This window comes from Limanda limanda, chromosome 11 (genome assembly GCF_963576545.1).
Source record: "Limanda limanda chromosome 11, fLimLim1.1, whole genome shotgun sequence".
Lineage (NCBI taxonomy): Eukaryota > Metazoa > Chordata > Actinopteri > Pleuronectiformes > Pleuronectidae > Limanda > Limanda limanda.
The window spans coordinates 14,937,804-14,956,888 of record NC_083646.1 but is presented as its reverse complement, the minus strand read 5'-3'; the positions used below and the strand labels follow the sequence as shown (position 1 = coordinate 14,956,888).

At 38.4% G+C, this 19,085-nt stretch overlaps 4 protein-coding genes across 4 annotated transcripts; all 4 read right to left on the bottom strand.

Moving 5' to 3' along the window:
- Nucleotides 1-1,796: 1,796 nt before the first annotated feature.
- On the bottom strand, nucleotides 1,797-3,002 carry LOC133014639 (female protein-like). Its single transcript, XM_061081907.1, has 4 exons — nucleotides 2,948-3,002; nucleotides 2,514-2,616; nucleotides 2,127-2,424; nucleotides 1,797-2,012 (listed from the first exon to the last, which is right to left on the bottom strand). Exons 1-4 carry the CDS (start codon nucleotides 3,000-3,002, stop codon nucleotides 1,797-1,799), a joined length of 672 nt encoding a protein of 223 aa, XP_060937890.1.
- A 4,259-nt stretch (nucleotides 3,003-7,261) lies between these two features.
- On the bottom strand, nucleotides 7,262-9,108 carry LOC133014135 (female protein-like). The gene is made up of 5 exons (XM_061081283.1): nucleotides 9,039-9,108; nucleotides 8,817-8,871; nucleotides 8,386-8,488; nucleotides 7,999-8,296; nucleotides 7,262-7,882 (listed from the first exon to the last, which is right to left on the bottom strand). Exons 2-5 carry the CDS (start codon nucleotides 8,869-8,871, stop codon nucleotides 7,664-7,666), a joined length of 675 nt encoding a protein of 224 aa, XP_060937266.1. The 5' UTR covers nucleotides 9,039-9,108; the 3' UTR covers nucleotides 7,262-7,663.
- Nucleotides 9,109-10,385: 1,277 nt separating this feature from the next.
- On the bottom strand, nucleotides 10,386-12,586 carry LOC133014110 (female protein-like). Its single transcript, XM_061081254.1, has 5 exons — nucleotides 12,540-12,586; nucleotides 12,218-12,272; nucleotides 11,589-11,691; nucleotides 11,187-11,484; nucleotides 10,386-11,072 (listed from the first exon to the last, which is right to left on the bottom strand). The coding sequence occupies exons 2-5, from the start codon at nucleotides 12,270-12,272 to the stop codon at nucleotides 10,854-10,856; spliced, it is 675 nt and encodes a 224-aa protein (XP_060937237.1). The 5' UTR covers nucleotides 12,540-12,586; the 3' UTR covers nucleotides 10,386-10,853.
- A 1,135-nt stretch (nucleotides 12,587-13,721) lies between these two features.
- On the bottom strand, nucleotides 13,722-15,910 carry LOC133014087 (C-reactive protein-like). Its single transcript, XM_061081221.1, has 5 exons — nucleotides 15,842-15,910; nucleotides 15,522-15,576; nucleotides 14,915-15,017; nucleotides 14,517-14,814; nucleotides 13,722-14,402 (listed from the first exon to the last, which is right to left on the bottom strand). The coding sequence occupies exons 2-5, from the start codon at nucleotides 15,574-15,576 to the stop codon at nucleotides 14,184-14,186; spliced, it is 675 nt and encodes a 224-aa protein (XP_060937204.1). The 5' UTR covers nucleotides 15,842-15,910; the 3' UTR covers nucleotides 13,722-14,183.
- Between the last annotated feature and the right edge of the window lie 3,175 nt (nucleotides 15,911-19,085).

Below are 19,085 nucleotides of genomic sequence, written 5' to 3'. Positions count from 1 at the left end.
GCCCTGCTCACACCATTAATCGTCTCCTTAAGTCCCGACCACGGGGAAGAGGCTTCCAGTATCTGGTGGACTGGGAGGGCTATGGACCTGAGGAGCGCTCCTGGGAGCCGTCTTGCAACATCTTTGACCGAAGACTCATCAAAGAGTTCCATAGGGTCCGTGGAGGTGCTGAAGGGGGGGTCGACTCGAAACGAACATAAATAACCAGTTTGAGGAAAAAAGATCCAGGACCGCGGCGAATGAAGAGTTTGTCCAGGATTCATCTGTGAAATACATTTTTAAATATTGAATTGCACCAAGAGAACTGTGATATACAAATATGTACTAATATGGCTGTAAAATGAATCCACTTTCATCTCAGGTAAATATGAAATATTGAGTTATATTATAAGTTATATTATAAATTATAAGATGTTCACATAAAGTTTAGATGCATTAATGTTTAGGTTGTTACTCATTTTAGAAAGGCTGTATCAAAAAATGTTGCAGCTATGTGTTATTGTTTGACTGTGTGGGGCCAAGCAAGAGCTGTTATATGCATCAAGAACATAATGTCTAACTTTATCAGAATAACACACAGATAATAAACAAACCAGTGACAATCAACTTAAAACAGGAAGCTTTTAGTGATTTTTATAACCTAATATATGGAGGAAGTTTAGGAAGCAAGTATTTGAGGTGGCCGGAAGCTAGAATTCACACAAATAACAAAAATACAACTAATTAAGAAATTAATGTATGTTTTGCTAAAAAAAATTCTTGCACAAATACTGCAGTCTGATACTGAGTTTGATGTTATGAATGATGTATTGCAGGTCTATCAACTGCTTATAGATTCATGTTAAATCTGCAGGAACAGTCTTTGCAGTCTATGAAGCGATGTGGCTGTTCCTGCTCTTGAGTATTGTTGCAACGTAGTTCATTGTTGAGCTACACCAGGTATCAAACACAACAAAACTTTACCTAAAGTCAAACTTTTATCCTTCTTCAAACAACTATTAAAAGCAGTCACAAATGAGACCACTGGGAGATGACTGAGATGGAGAATACAGAGGGTGTACTAGTCTTACAGAGCTCAAACTAATCCTCTTAGGATCCAAACACTGAGGAGCTTTTGAACATGTCTGAATGTGTCATTTTTATGAAGGAATATCCTTGGGAAAGTACACACGGCACGGAGACAATACAGTCTCCACACTGTTATTTCACCTTAAGCTGGTGTGAGTTTCACAAATGTCACTGCAATGGCAAATCATGAATTCACTGGAAGATTGACTGTTCACACTAAGGAAACCTTTGAGCACAATAGCAGTAGAAACTATACCAATTTTAATTCTAATTAATTTATGATAGTTTCACTTTGAAAGGGATTGAATGACATTCATTTTTTTCCTGCATTATAATAATCTCCTGCATTATAATAATCACCAACCTTATTGTCTGCTTAGTCCATTTACATCAGTATGGATCCATCTGTGCGTCAGTCAGCACAGAACAACTCGCATAAACAATCAAAAGTCCATGTGGGAGCATATGTTTTAATAAAGGACAGAAGGAAAGAAACTTACACCAAACATTCTTAGTCACTGATTGAATAAGGATATTGTTTATTTCAATTTCCAGAAAAATAACCCACAAAGACCATGTTAATGTGCTAAGATTTAATCTAAATTTACTGCCTGTAAATTCTACAATTCTACTTTTTCTCTAAACGAATTAACATCCCACAAAGCAAGTGTAATATTGTGTAAATGTTTGTCTTTCTAACGTATTACAGGTCTTGTTTTAAAAGTTCACTAACATGACTTCCATTTATCCTCAATCAACACATTGTTTACAATCTGGAAGTCCAGTGCATGCCAGTTGATCAGATTCCCTGGAGTGAAATTGTTTGCATCCACGTATTTCTGGATCTCGCAGGAGGAAAGGACGTAGTTCCACATGTGGACGTCCGACATCATGCCAACGAAAGACTGTTTAATGTCAAATCCCCCACCGTGGGAATCCTGCTCCTGAGGTCAGAAATACAGAAACTTAAAGCAAAACACGCACATTCAATTATAGGGTATCACACTGACTATTTGCTGAAGGACCACGAATTATGATTCTCATCAATAAAGATGTACCTGTCCTAAAGTAATCTTCATGGTTCCTCTGATGTTGGACCCAGAGCTGATGAACTTCCTAATCGAGGGTATTCCATCAAACCACAGCTGCACCAGTCCAGACTTAGAGTCCCATGTGGTACAAATGGAGTGCCACGTGTTCGGCTTGTAGTCGAACGCTCCATATTTTACACCTTTGTCCCTGATGTAGGGAAGCATCTCCTTAGTTGCTTCTTGCCAATAAATCATGAAGTCATTGTGGTTGGAGGATGTGGCCAGAGAGAAGAGGCCGTGGTCTCTTTTGAGGTCAGTAAAGGACCTGTGGGCATTTCAAAACGACATTATCATTCATAATACTTTCACAATCAGGTGAGTTCTTATAAATGCATTTTATCTGTTCAGTTCTACCTGTGACAGACAGTTACAGCACTTAAGTCCTGTTGTGCTACGTTCAGCTTCACATGAGCAGTGTTGGTTTCCTGTGGGAAAGTGAACATTCGACCCGACAAATCTGAAGAAGGAGACATTATTTTTAATGCACCTGGTTTTTTGCTTTATACATTTTTGAATAAGCACCAATAGTTTTTGACACTTTGGTCAAGGAATCACACATTTACTCAGAATGAATAGGTAATTTCAATCGAACTGGTAAAAGTGAAATGGTAATTTCAATATATTTTGGCTTGTTAAAACTCTCCTGTCAATACAGTACACATTTTAAAACCTCATGTATGTATATTAAGATTTTTCCTTTGCCTGTAATGAAAATGTTATCCTAAATATCAAGAGGCAGACTTTTTTTTATATTTATGCTCTGTTAAATTAATAATGTTCTTTTTTACCTTGAGTAACTGCAGCACATGCTGTCAGCATCGCCACGACAAGCAGAACGATCATCTAATATGAAAACAAAAGACAAAATTTGCAACTTTTAGATTTGGTGTACATCAAATTACTCATAATCCACTTTTATTTGCCTTGGATTTTCACAATATAGATGGCAAATCAATTACAAGTTGGTTAAATATAATTTTACAGTTTAATTTGTGTAGATCCTACCTTGAAGCCAGTCTCAGGATTTAGTGTGATGCAGTGAATAGAGAAGACTTGTCTACTTTCAGAGCTTCCCCATTTCTCAGTGCATCTGAATGTTTGTTTCCTGATCTACTTCTTTATTCTTTTGTCTTCAGATTCCTGTATTGTAACTAAATGTTGACTAAATCCCAAGTTCCCCCTCTTATTTCTTCTCCTGAAGGCGAGGTGTACCTCTCCTGCTCAGGCACATGGGAACGCCTTCTCCGACATGGAACGCCCTCTCCGAGCACATTGGAGAGCCCTTGGAAAGCTCTACGTACACCTCAGATTTTTCTAAATATACGTCGGAATGTCGGAGATCCTATGGATACCCCTTGGCTGTGATTGGTCCGCTAACAACATAATTTCCGAACTACATCATTTCCGGAATCTCACATTTCCGGACCCATTACTTCATGTTTTATTCCCTATATCACAATAAACTCAAACACAACTACGATTTTAATATGAACATTGAAGATCAACCAGTGGAAGAGGTCTGGAGGTACGAGCACCTATACAACCTGTGTATGAGTACGTCTAAGACTCACAAATTATCGTTCACTGTGTGTGAGGAAAGCTGGGAGGAGGTAAATAAACAATCGCCCACTTCTACATACAAAGACGTCATGAGGTAGGCTTCTCTAAGCTTGTCTTCGCTAAAAAAAGCATTGCGCCACCTACTGTTCTGGCGGTGAATTGTTTTCATCACCCACAGCCTTCAGAGAACAATAAATGAAAAAGAGTCCGTCATATCCGTCCGTCCGTAACGGAGTCGGAGTAGCATATTACAGTCTTAAGGGAGAGTTGGCTGTTGAGTGTCACACCAAGGTTCCTAGCAGTCTGAGTGGGGGTTAACACGGAGTTGTCAAAGTTATTATTCAGGTCATGGGTGGGAGAGTATTTCCCTGGGAGGAAAAGTAGTTCAGTCTTGTCTACTTTCACAATCAAGCACTTTAACCTTAGCTGGTTCCCTTTTAACTCTCAATCACTTGAGTGAAACTATAAACAGTAAACAAAATCAATAAACAAAATCCTATCTCATATAATTCAAGGTAAGACCAAACAGTACAAACTATCAATCTAGTTAACCTAAAACAGCAGATACAATACTAATCTAGCAGAGAAGCTTATTAAAGAATATACTTTGCCGAAATCCAAGTAGTCCAGTAGTATGAAATCCTTGAAGTCCGATGCACGATAAAGTTTTGTTTTTTGGAACTGGTACTTATACCTAACTCACCTGTACTAAACACACACCCTGCTCATGAGCCAATCAGGTGGTAATAGCCAGTGTTATGGAAAATTCCACTGACCTGTTTCTAAGGCAGTGGTGTATAAAAAACTTGAAAGCCATACTTGAGTAAAAGTACAGATATCTTACCTGAAAGTGACTACGGTAAAAGTAACAGTCACCCGTCAGAAAATGACTTGAGTAAAAGTCTTAAAGTAGCTCATATTAAATGTACTTAAGTATCAAAAGTATCTGGTGGTGAAATGTACTTAAGTATCAAAAGTACCAAAATTCAAATTGCATAGTGCTTTTTATAGTAGTCCTATACAGACACAAAACAACCAAAACATTTTCTCTTCACGATTTATTTCAACTGACTGAAAAATTATAACAACAATATACATATAATGTATAATTTAACAAATTTGGAACCCCAGATGCTGAGGTTCAAATTGTATTGGACTAGTGCATCTGAACTTCTAGGGACAACAAATAATCAACACAACAAAATAAACAACAACCTCTTGCGTCCACCTAAGAACACTAATAGACCACAGTATAACAATAAATAATTCTGTAAATATTACTAACTATGGACCTTTCATCAGTAGCAGGAATGATACACAATTCCCCTTATGATAACTCAGCTAAGGGAAACAAGTTCTAGGAACACAAAATAAGATAGTTTCTCTTTTGTTAACAGCCTGCACAGTGCTAGTACAGAGAAGAAAAAATCACTGGACTCAGTCTCGTTTTACTGCAGGCCAAATTTCAGAAAACAGGACTCAAGTGAGTACCTGTCGCAGGTCCAGCTTTAACGCCTTAAGTATATTTGGTTACGCCTCAAATGTGTTTGTCTTCTCCGGGATATCCTTGTCCGTGTTCTGTTATACAAACAGTAAGAATATATTTTTTACAATACCCTATTTGCACTTCTTTTTTGTTTACATTGGTTGCTTTGCAAATTGTTATGCTTAACTGTGGATGTTATTGGATTGCAATGCGTATGCCTGCGTTCGTATACAATTATTTTTGCCATAAAATTAATAATATGTATGATTGTAGTCCTGTGTGTGGATCATATAGTTTTGATTAAAGGTGTGGGTGGGCTGCACAAATTTTTCAGTTTTCAAATTGGGCATCCACTGAGAGATGTCAGTCAGACAGGCAGAGATTCGTACTGCTACCTGTGTTTCAGATCGGGGAAAAGAGAGGATTAGTTGGGTGTCATCAGCATACCTATGATAGGAAAAGTCATGTGAGTGAATGACAGAGCTAAGAGAGTTGGTGTACAGAGAGAAGAGTAGAGGACCCAGGACAGAACCTTGAGGGACCCCAGTAGTGAAAGGAAAAGGTTCAGACACAGATCCTCTCCAAGTTACCCGATAAGCGCGGTCATTGAGGTAGGATGAGAGCAGGGAGACAGCAGAGCCTGAGACACCCAGGTCGTGAAGGCAGGAAATAAGGATCTGGTGGTTCACTGTGTCAAATGCAGCAGAGAGGTCTAGAAGGACAGAGGAGAGAGAGGCTGCTCTAGCAGTGTGAAGTTGCTCAGAGACAGCAAGGAGGGCAGTCTCAGTTGAGTGACCAGCCTTGAAACCAGAATGGTGAGGGTCAAGAAGGTTATTGTGGTTAAGATAGGAGGAGAGTTGATTAAAGATAGCGCGCTCGAGAGTTTTGGAAACAGAGAGACAGGTCTGTAGTTATTTACTGCAGACGGGTCAAGGTACAGATATGTGAAAAATCTACTTAAGTACAGTAACAAAGTTTTTCTACTTCGCTACTTCCCACCACTGCCAACCGACGCCGCACCCCGGCGCCTCACTACACTCCGGGTCAGAAGGTTTGGCTGTACACTCGTGACCTCCCACTCTGGGTGGAGTCCAGGAAATTGGCTCTGCGGTTTGTGGGACCTTTTCCTATCGCCCAGGTCATTAACCCTGCTGCAGTCTGTCTTACCCTTCCCAGGTCAATGAGGGTCCCATCCAACATTTCATGTCTCTGAGCTCAAACCTCCCACCCGGCTTATTGACGGGGGCTCTGCTCACACCATTAATCGTCTCCTTAAGTCCCGACCACGGGGAAGAGGCTTCCAGTCTCTGGTGGACTGGGAGGGCTATGGACCTGAGGAGCGCTCCTGGGAGCCGTCTCGCAACATCTTTGACCGAAGACTCATCAAAGAGTTCCATAGGATCCATCCTGACTAGCCTGGTGGGACGTTAGGAGCCGTCCCTAGAGGGAGGGGTTCTGTCATGAATACACCCTCCTATTAACATTTTTATTTGTCTTATCGTAGTTTTGTATATACTAATCCATTTGTCATTTCAGGATTCAGCCACTCCCCCCTGCTCTGCACTTCCTCGTTCCACATATCCCAGTACCTGCTCCACCCAGAGACACACCTGCCTTCCATCAAATCATTAGTCCCCCAGTATATCTACCTGCCTGTTTCCTTTGTTCTCTGCCAGATCGTCTAATGTGTTTCCCCCTAGCATTCCAGCGTATCCCTGTTTTCTCTGTTTTGCCTGATCTTCACCTTGACCTGCCTTCTGGACCCTGGATTCCCTTTTGCCTGCTCCCTTTCGGATTTGTTTGTTACCTGACTGACTGCCTGGCTTCTGACCCCTGCTTCGTTATAAAACCAAGAACTTTGCTTAATTCCAAGACTGCTTCATTGTCGTGCTTTTGGGTTCACGCTTGCCATTTTGCCCATCCTGACACTAGTTGTGATTGTGTGTATCTGTCAGAACACAACAACTCGCATAAACAATCAAAAGTCCATGTGGGAGCATGTGTGATGTTTTAATAAAGAACAGAAGGAAATAACTTACACCAAACAGTCTTAGTCACCAATTGAATAAGGATATTGTTTATTTCAATGTCCAGAAAAATAAGACACAAAGTTCAATTCAGCTCATGTAAATACCAATTTATATATCTTTGGCCAACAGGGAGCAGTGGACCTTCAAAATAAACGACAGACCCACAGGCTGGATATTATTGCAATGTAAACTAGTTATGACTAACATGTAAAGTTTTTCAATTCCCACTAGTCATAAATCCTGCCTCCTCCAGGTTAACAGATAGAAGTTGGAATAAACTAAAAAAACTGCCTGTGGCTTTAATGTTTTTGTGCTTAACGACACAGTAAATTTAGATTCAATCTAAATGTAAATAAATTAAGATTTAATCTAAATTTAATGCCTGTAAATTCTACAATTTGACTTTTTCTCTGAACGTATGTAAAAGTTCAGTTACATGAATTCCATTTATCCTCAATCAACACCTTGTCTACAATCTGGAAGTCCAGTGCATGCCAGTTGATCAGATTCCCTGGAGTGAATTGGTATTCATCCACGTAGTTCTTGATCTTGCAGGAGGAAAGGACGTAGTTCCACATGTGGACGTCCGACATCATGCCAACGAAAGACTGTTTAATGTCAAATCCCCCACCGTGGGAATCCTGCTCCTGAGGTCAGAAATACAGAAACTTAAAGCAAAACAAACACACATTCAATTATAGGATATCACACTGACTATTTGCTGAAGGACCATAAATTATGATTCTCATCAATAAAGATGTACCTGTCCTAAAATAATCATCATGGTTCCTCTGATGTTGGACCCAGAGCTGATGAACTTCCTAATCGAGGGTATTCCATCAAACCACACCTGCACCAGTCCAGACTTAGAGTCCCATGTGGTACAAATGGAGTGCCATCTGTTCGGCTTGTAGTCGAACCCTCTATATTCTACCCTTAAGTCCCTGATGTGGGGCATCATCTCCTTAGTTGCTTCATCCCAAAAAATCAGGAAGTCATTGCTGTTGGAGGATGTGGCCAGAGAGAAGAGGGCGTGGCTTCTTTTGAGGTCAGTAAAGGACCTGTGGGCATTTTAAAAACGACATTATCATTCATAATCTTTCACAATCAGGTGAGTTCTTATAAATGCATTTTGTATGTTCAGTTCTACCTGTGACAGACAGTTACAACACTTAATTCCTGTTGTGTTACGTTCAGCTTCACATGAGCAGTGTTGCTTTGCTGTGGGAAAGTGAACATTCGACCCGACAAATCTGAAGAGACAGAAGGAGACATTATTTTTTTAATGTACCTGTTTTTTTTTTAATAATTTTTGAATAAGCACCAGTAGTTTTTCACACTTTGGTCAAGGAATTACACATTTATAGGTAATTTCAATCAAACTGATAAAAGTGAAATGGTAATTTGAATATATAATTTGCTTTGTTAAAACTTTCCTGTCAATACAGTACACATTTTAAAACCTCATGTATGCATATTAAGATTTTTCCTTTGCCTGTAATGAAAATGTTATCCCAAATATCAAGAGGCAGACTTTTTTTATATTTATGCTCTGTTAAATTAATAATATTATTTTTTTACCTTCAATAACTGCAGCACATGCTGTCAGCATCGCCAACACAAGCAGAACGATCATCTAACATGAAAACAAAAGACAAAATATTAAACTTTTAGATTTGGTGTACATCCAATTACTCATAATCCACTTTTAGTTGCCTTAGATTTTCACAATATAGGTGGCAAATCACATCTATTAAAAGTCGGTCCAATATAATTATACAGTTTTACTTGTGTAGATCCTACCTTGAAGCCAGTCTCAGGATTACGTGTGATACAGTGAAAAGGGAAGACTCTTCTACTTTCACAGCTTCCCCCTTTCTCAGTGCATCTGAATGTTTGTTTCCTGATCTACTTCTTTATTTTTATGTCTTCAGATTCCTGTATTGTAACAACATGCAGTGCTTTTTGCTGAATCAACAAAATCCTCCTCATGTTGAAATAGTCATTTTTCTCAGTTCCTCATTTACAAGGTTAGCTGCACCTTTATTATTCAATAATTGCCATAAAATTGGTGGTTGAGGACATTGCTTTTACTGTTATATATGTGTAACTGAATCTACACTACCAACAAAGTCTGAATACACACTAAGTGCAGTACAGACAAGATCTTCATCCCCGCAGGTTAAAAAAAAAGTGTTTTCCCAGACCTTTGACTTTCCACACACATCTCCCCAAACTTAAGACACACATGTGACCTCAGCCATTCAATGTTGTCCTTTGTCTTCTTAGTGGCCCCGGCCGCCATTTTGAAAAAACACACACACAGACACACTTACACACACACACACGCACGCACACAACTCCATACAGTAAGTACACCTTTAGTTAGTTTGTGTGTCTTTACTTTGATCATTTCATAATGAGTGTTCCTTAAGACAGAGGCCATTGTCATTAATGTTGCATAACTGTTCATTTTGCCAACCTCTACACTGTCAAGAACTCCATATCCTGCAACTAGTATTACTACGGATATAGTCATTATGGTTGTTGTTATTAATTGAATTATCAATCAGAGTCCAAATTTGTGGTAAGTAATTTCATGAGACTAAAATCAATAAATTGTCTGTCTTCACCCTTCTTTTGAAGGGTGGTGACCCGACGTAACTTTAATGTCCATTACATTTATTATTTAATATTAATGTTTTTATATTAATTATAAAATAGCCAAGTTTATTGAGTGCCGAATGGCACAGGATTTAATTGTGCCACGTTTAAAGTAAAATAATCCCAACAATATGCATCAACAACATAAAGTCTAACTTTATCAGAAAAACACAGATAATAAACTGTTCATATTGTTCATTTTAGGTAGTTATCACACTGATGTATGTCCAATTTTTTATTTTTTATTATTTGATGCTAAAAACATGAGGAAATGACATGATTGACATCTGAGACTTAAGGTGGCAGCATTCGTATCAGAGTGATTCTGGCTTCATTTCTGTGGGAGGAAGTTGCGCCTCGTACACCTTTAATTACAGTGGATGGGAAAAACCAAGACTGTGTTAGAAAGTGTTTGGCACGATGAATTTATTGGTGTGCAGAGGGTTATTCTCAGGAGGAAAATCAGAGGGAGCGACTCTTTTCACATCACTTGTGGTCATTCATTGCTTTTATTTTTCTCCATCCAATAATGATTACATTGATTGAAAGACTGTGAAATTAACACATATCAGGAAATGATGCTAGAAATTAATTTTACATCTGTCACAGTTACAGTTGAAAACTTTTGTAGAGCCAAAGAGATAAGTCTTGTTAGACAACCAGAGAAACCTCTTCGCCGAAAGCTAAAGGATCTGGATTTTCTAAATACACTAAATAAAAGCCTTTCAGCTAAATTGTCCCTCTTTAATGCAGGGGGTAGACTGACATTTTGAATGCCTGTGGCTTTACTGTTTTTGCTCTTAACGACACAGTAAACTTAGATTTTAATCGGATTTACTTCCTGTAAATTCTACATTTGGACATTTCCTCTCAACATATTTACATAAAAGCACAGCAAGTGTAATATTATGTGCTTTTGTCTCTCTGACATATTAATGGTCTTGTTTTAAAACTTCAGTGACATGACTTAGATTTTTGCTCAATCAACACATTGTTTACAATCTGGAAGTCCAGTGCATTCCAGTTGATTACATTCCCTGGAGTGAAGTTGTTTTCATTCACGTAGTTCTGGATCTCGCAGGAGTGGAGGATGTTGTCCCACATGTGGACGTCCGATATCATGCCAACGAAAGATTGTTTAATGTCAAATCCCCCACCGTGGGAATCCTGCTCCTGAGGTCAGAAATACAGAAACTTAAAGTAAAACAAACACAATAAATAATACGATATCACACGGATAATTTGCTGAAGGACCACAAATTATGATTCTCATCAATAAAGATGTACCTGTCCTAAAATAATCATCATGGTCCCTTGGATGCTGGACCCAGAGCTGCTGGACTTCCTAATCGAGGGTATTCCATCAAACCACATCTGCACCAGTCCAGACTTAGAGTCCCATGTGGTACAAATTGAGTGCCACATGTTCGGCCTGTAGTCGAACCCTCCATATTCTGCCTTTTTATCCCTGATGTGAGGCTCCATCTCCTTATTTGTTTCATCCCAAAAAATCAGTAAGCCATTGCTGTTGGAAGATGTGGCCAGAGAGAAGAGGGCGTGGTCTCTTTTGAGGTCAGTAAAGGACCTGTGGGCATTTCAAAACGACATTATCATTCATTATACTTTTCACAATCAGGTGAGTTCAACAGTGAGTTGTTATACCATATGCATTTGTATGTTCAGTTCTACCTGTGACAGAGAGTAACTTCACTTAAATCCTGTTGTGCTATGTTCAGCTTCACATGAGCAGTGTTGGTTTGCTGTGGGAAAAGGAACATCCGACCCGACATATCTGAAGAGAGGGACGGAGAAAATGTTTAATGTACTTGGGGTTTTGTTTTATCATTTTGCTCAATTGTAACATAAATATAAATGTAAAGCACTGACATAAAAAATGTGAAGCTATGAGGAAGAAATATCTTCATAAGATGTAATATACAAATCTTACCACATAATTATCAAAATAAGAATTTCTGCACTATTTTGAAATAAGTAAGTCAGTTTGTGAAAAGAGTGGAATCAATTATAGTTGGAAGGTGGAATAAGCACCAATAGTTTGTCACACTTTGGTCAAGGAATCACACATTTACTCAGAATGAATGGGTTATTTCAATCTAAACAAATCGAAATGGTAATTTGAATATATTTTGTCGTGTTGAAACTCTCCTGTCAATACAGTACACATTTTAAACCCTCATGTATGTAAATGAAGATCCTTTCCTTGCCTGTAATGAACATTTTATGCTAAATAAAAGGCAGAAAGAAATCTATGTTCATGCTTTTTACTTTTTGGATTCACTCTGTTGTGTTTCTTTTACCTTCAATACTTTCAGCACATCCTGTCAGCATCACCAACCCAAGCAGAAGGATCATCTTATATAAGGACAAAAGTGTTGTGTTTAGTGGAAGAAGTAGGACTCAGGAATGCAGAACAAAAAGGTGTAGTGACCAAAATGTGGACTTAAAAGGCTAAAATGAAAATACCAGGTAAACTCAAAGAAAGAAAGTGCATGATGGAGGTGGGTGATGTGAGGCGGCATGAAGACAACAAACCGACAAAGACAAAGGGAAACTAAAAATATCACATCTATTACAAGTCTGTTAAATATCATTTTACAGTTTTACTTGTGTAGATCCTACCTTGAAGCCAGTCTCAGGATTTAGTATGATGCAGTGAATAGGGAAGACTCTTCTACTTTCACAGCTTCCCCATTTCTCAGTGTACGTGTGTGTTTGTTTCCTGATCTACTTCTTTATTTTTTTGTCTTCAGATTCCTGTATTGTAACAATATACAGTGCTTTCTGCTGAATCAACATAATCCTCCTCATGTTGAAATAGTCATTGTTCTCAGTTCATCATTTATATGGTTAACTGCCACTTTATTATTCAATAATTGGCATAAAATTGGTGGTTGAGAATATTACTTAACCTGTGTTATATGTGTAACTGAATCTACAGTACCAACAAAGTCTGAGCACACACAAAGTGCAGTACACACTAGATCTTCATCTCCTGGTGGTAAAAAAAAATTGTTTTTCCAGACCTTTGACTTTCCACACACATCTTCCCATACTTAAGACACACATGTGCCCTCAGCCACATGGTCCATCCATTCAATGTGGTCCTTTGTCTTCTTAGTGGCCCCGGCCGTCATTTTGAAAAAACACACACAGACACACGCACACGCACACACACAACTGCATATAGTTAGTACACCTTTAGTTAGTTTGTGTGTTCTAACTTTTATCATTTCGTAATGAATTTTTCTTTAAGACACAGGCCATTGTCATTAATGTTGCATAAGTGTTAATTTTGCCAAACTCTACACTGTCAAGAACTCCATATTCTGCAATAATATTTTTATATTTATAATTTAAAAAAATCTGATAGCCAAGTTTATTGAGTGCCCAAAGGCACACGATTTAATGGTGCCACGTTTAAAGTGAAATAATCCCAACAATATGCATCAACAACATAAAGTCTAACTTTATCAGAAAAACACAGATAATAATCTGTTCATATTGCTCATTTTAGGTAGTTATTATCACACTGATGTATGTCCAAGGGTTTATTTTTAGTTATTTGATGCTATAAAAACATGAGAATATGACATGATTGACATCTGAGACTTAAGATGGCAGCATTCGTATCAGAGTGATTCTGGCTTCATTTCTGTGGGAGGAAGTTGCGCCTCGTACACCTTTAATTACAGTGGATGGGCAAAACCAAGACTGTGTTAGGAAGTGTTCGGCACGATGAATTTATTGGTGTGCCAGCGGTAAATCTCAGGAGGAAAATCAGAGGGAGCAAGTCTTTTCACATCACTTGTGGTCATTCATTGCTTTTATTTTTCTCCATCCAATAATGATTACATTGATTGAAAAACTGTGAAATTAACACATATCAGGAAATGATGTTAGAAATGAATTTGACATCTGTCACAGTTGAAAACTTCTGTAGAGCCAAAGAGATAAGTCTTGTTAGACAACCAGAGAACACTCTTCGCCGAAAGCTAAAGGATCTGGATTTTCTAAATACACTAAATAAAAGCCTTTCAGCTAAATTGTCCCTCTTTAATGCAGGGGGTAGACTGACATTTTGAATGCCTGCGGCTTTACTGTTTTTGCTTTTAACGACACAGTAAACTTAGATTTTAATCTGACTTACTGCCTGTAAATTCTACATTTGGACATTTCCTCTCAACATATTTACATAAAAGCACAGCAAGTGTTATATTATGTGCTTTTGTCTCTCTGACGTATTAATGGTCTTGTTTTAAAACTTCAGTGACATGACTTAGATTTTTGCTCAATCAACACATTGTTTACAATCTGGAAGTCCAGTGCATTCCAGTTGATCACATTCCCTGGAGTGAAGATGTTTTCATTCACGTAGTCCTGGATCTCGCAGGAGTGGAGGATGTTGTCCCACATGTGGACGTCCGATATCATGCCAACGAAAGACTGTTTAATGTCAAATCCCCCACCGTGGGAATCCTGCTCCTGTGGTCAGAAATACAGAAACTTAAAGTAAAACAAACACAATAAATTATACGATATCAAACGGATAATTTGCTGAAGGACCACGAATTATGATTCTCATCAATAAAGATGTACCTGTCCTAAAAGAATCATCATGGTCCCTTGGATGCTGGATCCTGAGCTGCTGGACTTCCTGGTCGAGGGTATTCCATCAAACCACATCTGCACCAGTCCAGACTCAGAGTCCCATGTGGTACAAATTGAGTGCCACATGTTCGGCCTGTAGTCGAACGCTCCATATTCTGCCTTTTTATCAATGATGATTGGCTCAATCTCCTTACTTGCTTCATCCCAAAAAATCAGGAAGCCATTGCTGTTGGAGGATGTGGCCAGAGAGAAGAGGGCGTGGTCTCTTTTGAGGTCAGTAAAGGACCTGTTGGCATTTCAAAACTACATTATCATTCATAATACTTTTCACAATCTGTTCAACAGTGAGTTGTTATACTATATGCATTTTGTATGTTCAGTACTACCTGTGACAGACAGTAACTTCACTTAAAACCTGTTGTGCTATGTTCAGCTTCACACGAGCAGTGTTGGTTTGCTGTGGGAAAAGGAACATCCGACCCGACATATCTGAGGAGAGGGACGGAGAAAAATGTTGAATGTACTTTGGGCTTTGTTTCATCATTTTTGCTCAATTGTAACATAAATCTAAAATTGAAAGCAAAATGTGAAGCTATATCTTCTCAAGATGAAAAATACAAATCTTACCACATCATTATCAAAATAAGAATTTCTGCACTATTTTGTAATAAGTAAGTCAGTTTGTGTAAAGAGTGGAATCAATTCTTGTTGGAGAGTGGAATAAGCACCAATAGTTTGTCACACTTTGGTCAAGGAATCACACATTTACTCAGAACGAATGGGTTATTGCAATCAAAATAAAAGTGAAATGGTCATTTAAATATATTTTGTCTTGTTGAAACTCTCCTGTCAATACAGTACACATTTTAAACCCTCATGTATGTAAATGAAGATTCTTTCCTTGCCTGTAATGAACATTTTGCAAAATAAAAGGCAGAAAGAAATCTATGTTCATGCTTTTTACTTTTTGAATTCCCTCTGTTGTTACTTTACCTTCAATACTTTCAGCACATCCTGTCAGCATCACCAACCCAAGCAGAAGGATCATCTTATATGAAGACAAAAGTGTTGTGTTTAGTGGAAGAAGTTGGACTCAAGAATGCAGAACAAAAAGGTGTAGTGACCAAAATGTGGACTCAAAAGGCTAAACTGAAAACACTAGAAAAACTCAAAGAAAGAAAGTGCAGCATAGAGGTGGGTGACGTGAGGCGGCATGCAGACGAAAAACCAACAGACAAAGGGAAACTAAAAATATCACATCTTTTACAAGTCTTATAAATATCATTTTACAGTTTTACTTGTGTAGATCCTACCTTGAAGCCAGTCTCAGGATTTATTGTGATCCAGTGAATAGGGAAGACTCTTCTACTTTAATAGCTTCCCCATTTCTCAGTGCACATTTGGGCTTCTTTCCTGATCTACTTCTTTATTTTTTCGTCTCTCTTCCTGTATTGTAACAACATACTGTGCTTTCTGCTGAATCAACATAATCCTTTTCATGTTTTAATAGTCATTGGTCTGAGTTCATTATTTACATGCTTAACTGCACCTTTATTATTCAATAATTGGCATAAAATTGGAGGTTGAAGATATTCCTTATACTGTGTTTTTTGTGTAACATAATCTACTGTACCAACAATGTCTGAGCACACACAAAGTGCAGTACAGACCAGATCTTCATCTCCTGGTGGTAAAAAAAATTGTTTTTCCAGGCCTTTGACTTTCCAAAAATATCATTAGAATAGAGATACAAAGACACTTTGATAAAAAAATACGAAAGAGAGAGAAAAACAAAATACAAATTTCTGGATACACACCAACATTTAATGGGTGTTACAACCCCACCCAGGAGAAAACCCAGTCACAACATGATACATGAGTCCTCCCTTTCCCAGCTCCTAAGAAGAAGCAGCAACAAACAATTTGCAGCCTGTTCAGGTTTATTAATTCTTTTGCTTCAGGTTGGGCTAACAGCAAAACAATAAACGAAAACAACCCTAAGGCGAACAACCTAAACTTCCCTACTCAAATTAAAGAAACTACCAAAACCGGAGGTACACGAAGAACACTCTTTAAAACGCTTCACAAGGTGAATCAGGCTGGAGGTCTGGCTGGCAGTGGCACTCCCTGGAAACACACCTACACACTGAGAGAGAGAGAGAGAGAGAGAGAGAGAGAGAGAGAGAGAGAGAGAGAGAGAGAGAGAGAGAGAGAGAGAGAGAGAGAGAGAGAGAGAGAGATCCACACCATAGACAATATCGCATCCCTCCACCAGGGTTCGTAATAATCTGCCCAATAGTTTTGTGTAATCCTGCAAAATAACAAACTAAGCCTCATGAAAACAAAACCTCCAGGACCGAGGCAAAGATCTGAGGCAAAATGTTAGCACAATTAAACTATATAATTTATACCGCACAAAAAATTACAGAAATCCACATTTGACTCAACAACACATGGGCGTTGTTTTTTTTAAAGACTCCTTGTGTTATAAGGATTCTTCACATGTGGAGAGAGGTTTAGATCATACTCGAAGAAAAGTTCTGGATATTGTCCCACACGCGGACGTCGTTCACCATTCCATCAAAAAACTAGCTAATGTCAAATCCACACAATATCAGTTTTGAAATCTGAACTTTTTTCTAATCTGTACCACATATAAACATGGCCTACATCAAGCAATTCAACTGTACCGGGCCTAAAATAATTATAGCGTGTCCACACATGTTTGATCCAGACGGGGTATATTTTTTTATCAAAGTTTCTCCATCAAATTACAGCTGCATCTGTTGGGATTCACAGAACCCAGCGCAGGACACAGGACAGAGTAGATGAACATGAAGTACATAAATAACCAAAAAAAAAAGTATGTTCACAATCCAAACAGCATGGCTCCCGGGGTCATCAGGTCGTTTTCAGCAGAGGTTTGGGCCCAGGCAGAGAATTATGATGGTCTCTGTGGACATCTGTAAAGGACCTCCAGGCATTGAAGAGAAATTATAATGCATGCTAGCCTTTCACATAAAAGTCCTTTCTCGACTCAGTCCCAGTCACATGGTCTGTGTGGAGAGAGAGAGAAATCTTAGATCAAACGCTTATGTAAATCCTGTTATTAATGAATTAATCATACAGTGGCTGCAAAAATAAAATAATTAGTCGAGATAAAAGATATAGGCATTACAAAAATATATTTTTGGGAAGATCATTTTACATCTTAGTTTTTGAGCATAATTGCACCTTTGTTCTGTGGAAATCATTGCACTTACAATTTTTACAGAAAGTCCCTGCAGAATTTTGAGAGAAGTCAAATGTGAACTATTGATTGTTGGAATATGAACAGCTACTGTACATGTTAGCACTGCTCCGTATCAGCCATCATTCTCGAGTTATTAAAATAAATAAAAGACTCAGGAGCTGTACGGAAGTTCACTAAAAACCTGTCGATCACAAGTCTTTTGATTGACTTTTTGAATCACACTTAGTTTGATGATTGTTTTGTCATTTTTTTCTTGTTGTTTTACATACAGTACACCATTTCACTCTTGAAAACAGAAATGAGTGCCATTTTAAGCTCTGTCAAATCAATAAAATATACATCCTTAAAAACATTTATTTTATTGGATCAGTAAAAACAACATATTCCCTGAATGTAGCTTATTTTTGTTTCTATCAAGATCCATGAAAAAACGCCCTATCTAAAAATGTAAATGACAGTTATAACAGATTTTTTTCTTAGGTCATGCTCCACGCCTCCACAGAATTACATGGAAATCAGTAGTGTGCTTTTTGTGTAATCCTGTAATGAACAAACAAACCAACCAAACAGCAGAAAACCAGACAGGAGTGAAAACATGAACTTGGAAGTAATGGAAGTAATTAGGTTTCACATTGAAATATCATGAACAGTAATTTGCATTGTAAGTAAAATGACAATTTATTCCTTAAATACACAAATTGTAAGTTGTTTTATAAGTGTATGCACAGTTCAAAGTCCAACCTGTTCTCCTCCTCCTCCGTTTGACATCATTTTGCACCCTGAACCTCTTCCTACACAAACACCTACAACTTCAAAGACTTGTCACGTTTGTTTCTATCCGTTGTAACTTTCCAGTGTCTCTCCATACTAACCGAATGCTAAACCTAGTTTGTTTATTCTGTTGCTTCTTGTGTTGACTTTTCCTCCTTCCTTAGCATGTGTATTAGTGTCTGTGTGCCTTTCCTTTTAAATTGAGGAATGTTTATAGGTTGGTTGGTCCTTGGTGATGTGTCAATAACGACTACCAGTTACCTGAATTCTATGTTTTCTTCACGATCAGCAAAAATGACTTACTGCAGCACAACATCAGTGGCCGTTCTGTACTGTCACAACCAAATAACATGTCCTCTCTGCAGGGGGACTCCTGTGATGGAGGAGCCTGCACGCTCCCTTCTCTACTGATGTGGTAAGACCCAGTTGTAACTCGTGACAAGCCTGTTGCTCAGAGCGAATGTTTCCTGGAAAACTGCATCAGATCAGCCAGAGGGATGAACCCTGGAGAGGGATCAGACGGAGCACACTCG

Excerpts from the sequence above, each read along its gene's own strand:
- LOC133014639 (XM_061081907.1), bottom strand. The coding sequence starts at position 3,002 with ATGATCGTTCTGCTTGTCGTGGCGATGCTGACAGCATGTGCTGCAGTT. Across the intron at positions 2,425-2,513 it reads GCTGTAACTGTCTGTCACAG|GTCCTTTACTGACCTCAAAA; the intron begins GTAGAACTGAAC and ends AAATGCCCACAG. Across the intron at positions 2,013-2,126 it reads TGAAGATTACTTTAGGACAG|GAGCAGGATTCCCACGGTGG; the intron begins GTACATCTTTAT and ends TTCTGACCTCAG.
- LOC133014135 (XM_061081283.1), bottom strand. The coding sequence starts at position 8,871 with ATGATCGTTCTGCTTGTGTTGGCGATGCTGACAGCATGTGCTGCAGTT. Across the intron at positions 8,297-8,385 it reads GTTGTAACTGTCTGTCACAG|GTCCTTTACTGACCTCAAAA; the intron begins GTAGAACTGAAC and ends AAATGCCCACAG. Across the intron at positions 7,883-7,998 it reads TGATGATTATTTTAGGACAG|GAGCAGGATTCCCACGGTGG; the intron begins GTACATCTTTAT and ends TTCTGACCTCAG.
- LOC133014110 (XM_061081254.1), bottom strand. The coding sequence starts at position 12,272 with ATGATCCTTCTGCTTGGGTTGGTGATGCTGACAGGATGTGCTGAAAGT. Across the intron at positions 11,692-12,217 it reads ATGTGCTGAAAGTATTGAAG|ATATGTCGGGTCGGATGTTC; the intron begins GTAAAAGAAACA and ends CCCTCTCTTCAG. Across the intron at positions 11,485-11,588 it reads GAAGTTACTCTCTGTCACAG|GTCCTTTACTGACCTCAAAA; the intron begins GTAGAACTGAAC and ends AAATGCCCACAG.
- LOC133014087 (XM_061081221.1), bottom strand. The coding sequence starts at position 15,576 with ATGATCCTTCTGCTTGGGTTGGTGATGCTGACAGGATGTGCTGAAAGT. Across the intron at positions 14,815-14,914 it reads GAAGTTACTGTCTGTCACAG|GTCCTTTACTGACCTCAAAA; the intron begins GTAGTACTGAAC and ends AAATGCCAACAG. Across the intron at positions 14,403-14,516 it reads TGATGATTCTTTTAGGACAG|GAGCAGGATTCCCACGGTGG; the intron begins GTACATCTTTAT and ends TTCTGACCACAG.